Genomic DNA, 9,049 nt, shown 5'->3' with positions numbered 1-9,049 from the left:
GGGAGCAGAGGATGCGGTGATGAAGAAGCCGGCAGAGCCTGCAAGGGGGGTTGACACACACATTCACATTTACCAGATGCAAACACACATCGGGGCGAATGTCTGGGAGCGACATTGGAAGCGGGCAGGATCGCCGTCCTTGGTACCTTCAGCACGTGCGGGTTTGGGGCCGGGAGCGGGGCGGGCGGCTCCTCCCCCAGTGGCCGCCAGCTGCCTCGCGGGCCTATTTCACCAAGAGCCAAGGCAGCGGCAGCAGGCAGAGCATCACCAGGCGGTCCTCGGCGACCCGCAGTCCCGCGCCCCGGTCCGGCCAGAAGTCGCAGTGCTTGACGGAGCAGAGCTCCCGGGTCAGCCCCCAGAGGATGCGCTGGTGCAGCTTGTTGTCCTGCTTCTCCCGGGAAAACTCGGCCTGGTTGGCCGCCTGGGTGGCGTTGATGCAGCTGGCCATAAACACCTCCTTGGTCACGTTGGCGTCAGAGCAGCCGTCGTAGTGGATCCCGTCGGGGAACTGCCAGTAGTTGGCCTCGTAGTACCTGTTGCCCTCCGCCCCGAAGTCCACGTCCAGCTTGCGGCCCTGCCTGATGAAGGCTCCCGGGCGCTTCTCGGAGACTTGGGCCTCGGTGATGTGCGCCGCGCTCGGCAGGGCCTTCCGGTTCCACTTGATTCTGTGCTTGATGCCCCTGGCCTTGACCACGGCGAGGTGGCTGAAGAGCAGGATACAGACAATGGCCGGCCGCCATCCGCCCAGATGCTTCCTCATCGTGTCAGAATCTGCGGGAGAGACGGCCCGGCAGTGAGCGTCCCCTGGGGACCTCCCGGCTCCCCTGCACCCGCCCGCCTCCCCCAGTGTGGGAGATTATAAACCAAGCAATTGCATCCTTGTGCTATTTATATTGTCTCAAAAGCACAATTGTTTTCCCAGGCTTGGGCTGTGCAGGGTTAACTTGAACACCAAGTTTTGTTTTTTCTTTTTTGCAGTTGCCTGGGATGACCTTCACTTAAGGCCACAATCCTGGTGTTCTCAGGCAGATAAGAAGCTGCAACTGGCAATTATAAAGCCTTTGAATATGCATGGGAAAATAAATGAGTAATGACTTAATACGAGTAGGTTTTCTTTGGTACTTTCAAATCAAGAAGACCCCGGGAGGAAAATACAGTGGAGGAGTTGGAATCCAACACTGGTGAGCATAGACTGTATTTTCAATCTTCCCTCTTTATTCTATGTCGCTCTAAGCTGGCACTGTCTTGGGCACATGCTGCCACCTGTTCTAAGAAAGTCACTGGCTGCTGATTCTAAAGGACTTTACAGGAATGAGAGAGCAGAGGAAGGTGGAGGGAGAGAGAAAGACGGAAATACAGTGAAGGGACCCCTGCCTCCCCCTATGTCAAGGGGTCGAGATGTGCTATAGGCATCCTTTCTAATCCCTCCCCTACACCTCCGGGGGTCAGTGTGATTCCCTGCTCATCCTACTAGCTTCTTATTGCACCCTTGCTACGTGCCAGCCACTGTGTTAAACCCACCTCTGACATTGTCTTACTTAATTCTTACATGGGATATTATCCCCATTTTATAAATGTTGTCCTGGAATCCAGAGAAGTTAAATAATTTGCCCAAGGCTGCACAGTAGGAGCTGGCAGATTTGAATTCGGCTCTGTCTGACGCTATACTCCATGTGCCCGCCAGCTGTACCCCACTGCCTCTCTGGGCTTCAGGAAGAGATGGTGCTCGAATTTTGTGTTTTTGACTCACTGAGTGGGATGACCCCTAAGCAAAGAGCAAAAGCAAAGAGCAGGGCCCTCAAGGAATTTCAAAGTGAGCTGAAGGGGAGGACAGGAGGGCTTGGGGGAACACCTGGAGGGTCCTGAGTCAAGGTGGCCCCAGGGCATCCCAAGGGCTGCTGCTGACGCCATGGAATAGCCCCCACCCCACACCCAGCCCCTCCTGGCTGCCTGTCACATCTGGCTCCTGAAAGTACAAAAGCTGTTGGGGAAATCCACCTCCCAAGGCCAACGGTCAGAGCGTTCCAGCACCTGGGCCATTGTGTGGATCAGGGATACAGAGAGTTCCTACAGCACAGCCTGCCTAAGCTGTCTCATAGGTAGGATTTGCTGTGAGTCCACGGAGTGCTGGAGTTGGAGGAGGTGGGGAGTTAGCTTGTTTAGCCCCTAACGTGCCCTCCACCACCCCCCTGGAGCATCCTTAAAAGGGATTAATGTTCCTCTGTTAAAATCTTCAACTCTGATTCAACATTGTTCTTATGCTTAAAAAAAACAAGGCCAAAATATGACCTAAGGGCACATCCAGTCCCACTGGGAGGCTTGCAACGGGGCCTCACTGACTTTTCCTTGCTGTGGGCATTGCCGTGTCTCTGTCCCAGGGTGGGATGAGCACCCACGCCACCAGCACCCCGTGCCCTATCCCCTAAGCACAGGTGAACTCAGACTGGCTTTGTCCAAAGAGATCCAAGCACAAAGCCAACATTCATTAGTCTCCTAAATAGGGGGCCACACCCCATGTCATCAGTCCATATCTCTTGGTAGGAGAAATCTTAAATAAGAATAATAACATAATAGATCATTACAGGTGAGTCAAATTAAAAACCAAAAAGCACAGCATTCATGAGAAAGAAATTCATTTTCATAGGCCAAGGGTTTAAAAGCAAAACAAAATCCCAACCAGCCACCCCTAAAGTAGCATTTTACTGTAGCACCAATGTACAGACATGCAAGACCAATGATGACTGAATATTCTCACAAGTCTCCCCTGACTTGTGACCTATCCCGGGATGTGGGAGTGAAGAAATCACGGCATGATTTTCAGGCTGGGATAGAGATCTGATTGGAAACCAGCAACCCTAACCACAGAAATGCCCCCCCACCACGTACCTCGGGCTCTCCCTGGGATTGTGCCTCTAGGGCCTGGTGCTGCACGGTCTTCCAGCATACCCTCTTGGCAGCCAGCTCTGCCCAGCTATATAGGAGCTGCCGGGGGAGGTGGCATTCCTGAACTCTCCAAATATGGCAGCCCTTCCCTCCCCAGCAGGGCCAATCAGGGGTTCCTGGGCCACTCCTTCCTCCTGACAAGGGTGGACCTTCTCATCACTCTTTACTAATAACAACCACACGAAGACTTGATGATGTTCAGAAAGACTTTTAGAATTGGAATAAGAAGTGTCAGAAGGAAAATGCTTTCCCATCAATATCTAAAACAGAGGGGGCTTCAACAAGCCTGGCTGGAGTTGCATACTGTCTTGCACCTGAAGACCAGTGTCATGCAAAGGGGCCTTGCCTGGGCAGGCTCTGTGGGGAGGGGCAGCTCAGAAAGAGAATGAGCTTTCACCAGGACCACTGTGCCCCATGAGTGGGACCCACTGGGAGTGAGGGGCCCCCCTTCCGTTGGGCACTGGGAAAACAGGACTGATGTTGGGTGGAAGAATAAGTGAGAGGACTTCCCAGCACTTTGGGCTGCTTGGGGCCACGTGGGAGCGCTTGAAGGACTGAATTAGTCCAAAGCCAATGAATTAAAGATCTGTGGAATCCCAGGGAGCAGAGAGAAATTGAGATGTAACCAAGCCCGTTCACCGATGGTGGGGGCCAAGAGTGGGTTCCTCTCAGTGCATTCTCCCTCTACACGGGGTCCGAGTGCGGTGGGAGGGGTGGAGAACCAATCTGGGCTTTACATGGCATGAGGCTCACGGTTATTGGGTGACCACTCTGCGCCTCATACAGAGGGACTGCTCAGGTGTCCTTGTCACAATCATTACGGCAAGGCAAAATAGAAAGTGAATTCTGGAGGTGAGTATGGAGCAAGATTTGCCTGTTAAATAGAATGCGATTTTTATTCTGAACGTGACCCCATCAGTGTTCACCACGGAATCGCTTCAGAGCCCTTTTGCAAAGCAGATTAAACGGTTGATCTGACCTGGCCAGCAGATGGCGCCAGAGAGCTGACAAAGACTTTGCAGCCCAGAGGTGGGAAACCCCCGCAGCTAAGCTCTCGGTGGTTTAGGTGGGCCTTTCTTTCTCCTCTGCCTTTATTTTTAAAAATTGATTTCATCCCCCTCTTTTTAAACAAATAACCTTTTAATTTCCTTTTTAGAACCATAGACTTTTTGTGCTTTTGAACACACACAAAACACAAACACATCAGTAGTGTAATCTTAGCATAGAATTGGCTGTCTGCAAAATGCAGAAAAGAACAAGAAAAAAAATCTCCTAATATTTCACTATCCAGAGTCTAGTGTCAGTACAATTTTGTTCAACATGTAGATGCTCAGAGTCTGTGTGTTTAGAGCTGGAAAGGGCTCAGAATCCTCTAGCCTGGCTCCTTTGCACCGAGGTCACAGGTCCAGATAGGCCCAAGGTCATGCAGCCCAGCGGGCGGTGCCCCATTGTGGACTCTGTGTGCCGCCCTGCCCCGCCTGTCCCCACCAGACACAATCACTCCAGCCCCCCATCCCTCTTCTCCCTATGCCCTTTCTGAGTAGAGCTTTGCCCAGAGGGTAGTGGGAGGTGGGTTGAGAGCTGATGAGGCTGCAGATTGTTCTTGTCAGTGAACAAAAGACTGTTCTCAAAGGAACAGAGGAATGTGGAAGACTGAGAGCCTGTGCGGAGAAGAAGGGAGGAGCTCTGGGAGGCACCAGCGAGGTCAGAAAACTGTTAACCAGATGCAGAAAATGCAGGGCTGCCCCAATCCTGCCTTGTGTCTGGCTTCCCTGCCTGTAAAGACAGACAAACAGCCAGGAAATTAGTGAGAGAACATTAGTCTCTTCAAAAGAGCTGAGAGACCAGGGCCAAGGGGATGATATCTTCTGGCAATAGACAATTACCTGAGCAATAGAGTCATATGTGGATCCTCTGAGAAAACAAGGAGAATGAGATGGAGACCACCGGGCTGGGCATTGCAAGAAGCAGGGGACATGTTTCCCTTGAATGTGTGAACAATAGAAAATTATGCAGATTTCTAAAAAAGCAACAGGGAAAGGCTGAATTCTAGAATGCATGAGTAGGTCGTTATTTTATCTGTTTCTAGCTTTGATGAGATCTAGGACCAGTTTGAGAAGATTCATAAATAAGTACAGTGATCATTAGGACGCAAGCTGCCACACCAAATGAACTATATCTGGAGAGGTTACTGTGTGGGAAGATTTCCCACCATATCTGTGCAGAGGAAGGGAGAACACAAGACGGATAAGCCAGGTCCCACTGCTGAAGGAGCTCATGGCCTAATGGTGGAGAAATAATTAAGTGTGACTTTGAAAATAATACTTATTAACACAGCTGCGTAGCTATCTAAACAGATGTTGTGGTCTGAATGTTTGTGTCCCCTGCCAGTTTCGTATGTTGAAATCCTAACTCCCAAGGTACTGGCATTAGGTATCAGGAGGTGGGCCTCTGGGAGGTGATTAGGTCACAGGGCAGAGCTCCCATGAATGGAATTAGTGCCCTTTTAAAAGAGGCCTGAGAGAGTGCCTTTGTCCCTTTTGCCATGTGAGGACACAGAGAAAAATGGCCATCTATGAACCAGGGAGTGGGCCTTCACCAGATACCCAATCTGCTCGTGCCTTGACCTTGGACTTGCCAGCCTCCAGAACTGTGAGAAAAAAATATGTGTTGTGTATAAGCTGCTCAGTCTATGGTATAGCAGGCCAAACAGACTAAGACAAGAGACATACTCAATTTTGTTTTTATTGAAGTCTAATATTCACACAGAAAGTGTGCATATATTAAGCACACAGCACCATGTATTTTGATGAGCTGAATTTGCCCATGTAACCTGCACCTAGATTAAGACACTGAGCATTACAGCACCCTCAAAGCCCCCTTATGGCCTCTTCAGGTCATTGTCCCCTCCCCTATACTGACCACTGTCCTGACTCCTACACCATGGATTAGTTTTACCTGTTTTTGTACTTCATAGAAATATAATCACATAGAACATAATCTTTTGCATCTGTCTTTTGCTCAAATTACATCTGTGAGACTCACCCACATTATGTGTAGCTGTAGATTGTTTACTCCATTGTGAGAATATCCCACAATCTATTTATCCATCCCCCTGCTGGTAGACATTTGGGTGGTTTTCAGTTTGGGCTCCTAAGAATAGTATTGAGCATTCTCGCACATTCCTTTTGGTGGCCGTATTTCTGTTGATATACAGTCTTAGGAGTAGACTTGCTAGATCATAGAGCATCCTTACATTCATCTTTTATATTCTTAGAATTTTGATTACAGCTTCACACAAACCTTAAATGTCATCCTCCTCCATGGTTTGCCCTTTCTCTTCCCAAGCAGTCAGGAGCCTCCCTGTGCTTCCCATAGCAGTTGGCACAGAGCCTGCTCCAGTGGCCTCCAGGCCTCCTGCTCACAGTTCTGCCAAGTTCATAGAAGTTGAGGGCCTGTGTTTCATGCACATGTGCTTGCCCTGCACCTAGCCCAGTGCCTGGAATGGAGATGCCTCTAGATTCCCTTTCCTCCTCCGTTACCAGTGACCTGTGTCAGAAGGCAGACTCAACGCTCCAAATCACAGCAGGGTGGAATATACAAAAGCAGCAAGAGGAATCGTAACAGGGATAAATGTGACAGTTTCACAGTTAGTTAAAAACAAAACAAAATCAGAGGCAGCACGGTGAAGACCTGTCATGGTGGTAGTTTGAAATTCCGTGGCATATGGTTGTTTAGAAGTGAAATATGAGCCCATGGGTGTCCACAGATTGGAGAAGCAAATGCCGTGCTAAGCCGAGGATCATTTCCCCTGCAGTTGTATGCCCCTCCCTGGGCAGCTAGTGGGGGATCGACTCAGGGCAGGGAATGGGGAGGTGTGTGTGGGGACAGGAGGGAGGTGAGGGAGGGCAGAGGTGAGGAGGAGCAGTGATCCTCCTGGTGGGGCAGGGACCACTGGAGGCTGGAGCAGGATGTTTGTAAGTGAGAAGATAGGGAGCCACTGAAGGCTTAGGGCAGGGTAATAGGATATGTTTTAAGGAGATCCATCTCTCGGGGCTGTCCAGAAAGGAGTGGCCCAGAAAAGAGCAGACACCCCACCACCCCACCCCACCCCCACCGGCAGGTCAGGAGAAGGGGAGAGAATGCCAGGCTCAGCCGCCATTTTAACATTCCTTGTTTAGCCTACTCACCACTCTTCTCCTTGTCTCTGAGGTTTTTGAAAGCATAATTAACCTGATAATTTGATCTCTCCCTAAATATGCAAGGATGTGTCCAAAAGGGAGGAGGCCTCTCCCAGGACAAGGTTCCCTGGAACAGGTAAGGGGCGGCTTTTGTGTCAGACCAGGGACATCTTGGTTACCCAGGGTGGTTTCCACTCTTAAGGTGGCCTCAGGGTGCTTCAAAGAGAGTGGGCATGAGCCAGAGACCTGGGTTCTAATCCCCATCTGGTGCTGTCTGCCTCGTGTAACTTTGGTTATCATTAGTTAGTTATAGGATGGTTTTGGCCTTTGCTCACTCACATAAGGTATCCTTCACCTCAGCCAATGAAGGGTATATTTCCTGGGCATCTTTGGGGGAGGCATCAGTTCACACTGAGAATCAATTTTCACATGTGTGCAAGGGGTGTCATGCCCAATGCACCCACCCTTGTTACAGCTGCTGTGGTTGAAATCTTGCAGAATTCAATACAAATCCTTCCCCTGAAATAGCAGAAAGGGTAGTAAGCTAAAGTCTAAAAGCTGCCCTGAATGCACAGGCATGTGTTAGCATGTTAATTACTGGTCTGCCAGTGATACTAATGATGCTTTGACAGTTGGGAAGGCACTTGGCAAAGGCTGGAGAAGTTTGTGCTGGGGGCCAAGTACGTGGGAGCCCTCAGCTGGGAGAAATATCAAAGCAGCGTCCAGATGGGGCACATTTGGGATTTGGGGGGGAAGGAGTGACCAGGCTGCAGAGACAACCACAGTGGAAAATGCAGGGAGAGATCAGGTAGTGGTGGCTGCAGGGACTAAATCTGGCAACAGATGGGAATGAGAACACAACATTTTACATGCTTTTATTGAAGTATAATGTAAGACAGAAATGTGCACATGCCATAAGTACAAAGTGCAGTAAGTTTCCACAAACTCACCACCCTTAGGTAAGCAGCAGAATATTCCCAGCCCTCATGCCCAACCCCTCAACAGTAGCCACTGTCTTAACTGCTGGTGTTCAGGTCTTTTATACAAATGAAATTTTGTTGTACGTGTTCTTTTGTGGCTGGCTTCTTTTGTTCAACTTTATGTTTGTGAGATTCATCAATATTGTTGCCCAGAGATGTTATTTTTGAATTCTTATTCTTGTGTATATTGCACAAGTAGACCACAATTTATTCATCTATTCACCTCTTGATTGATATTTGGGTTGTTTCCTCTTTGGGGCTATTGTGAATACAATTGCTGTGAAAATTCCTGGGCATGTCTCTTGGTGAGTATAAGATTCCATTTGTGTTGGGCAAATACTGAGGAAATGGCTGGGTTGTAGGAGAGGTGTGTGTTTGACTTTAATAGAAACTGCCAAACAATTTTCCAAAATTATTCAACCAATTCAGATTCGACTGTGTAAGAGGGCTCTCATTGCACCACAATGACCTGCTACATGCAGACTTCCTTGGATAGGAGATTACTTTTCATTCTCCCATGACCCTGTAAGAAAGGGGTTCGATGGAAAAGTTCTGTTGTGTTGATTAAACAAACAATGACAACAGTTTGGCAAATTATTATAGAGCCAAGAGCAAAGTATAAAATATAGAGGAAAGTACACTTAACTTTGTCCCACTAGCTGCTGGGGTTCGTAACCTGGAAGGGAGTCATCCATGGATAGAATTTGGAAAATACATGAACTTGGATGTGAGAAAACAATCACATCTTTCTTTTCACTAACCTCTACCTGAAATAGAGTTTTTCCTCCATAAGGAATGCAGGCAGCAAACTGCTATAGCATGAGCCTTACCTTTGGCTATCATACCACTACAATCACAGATGTTGTCATGCCACATTATGGGCAGGGTGACCAACTGTCCCAGTTTGCCAGGGATTGAGGGAGTTCCCAGGACATGGAATTTTCA

The 9,049-nt window shown here is 48.9% G+C and overlaps 1 protein-coding gene across 1 annotated transcript; it reads right to left on the bottom strand.

Annotated features, from left to right (window-relative positions):
* Positions 1-223: 223 nt before the first annotated feature.
* Positions 224-760, bottom strand: PRND (prion like protein doppel). Its single transcript, XM_045529042.1, has one exon. It carries the CDS (start codon positions 758-760, stop codon positions 224-226), a length of 537 nt encoding a protein of 178 aa, XP_045384998.1.
* Between the last annotated feature and the right edge of the window lie 8,289 nt (positions 761-9,049).

Source organism: Lemur catta, chromosome 17, assembly GCF_020740605.2.
Source record: "Lemur catta isolate mLemCat1 chromosome 17, mLemCat1.pri, whole genome shotgun sequence".
In the NCBI taxonomy this organism is placed as follows: Eukaryota; Metazoa; Chordata; class Mammalia; order Primates; family Lemuridae; genus Lemur; species Lemur catta.
Note: the sequence above shows the minus strand (reverse complement) of the source record. Positions and strands in the feature narration are given on the sequence as shown.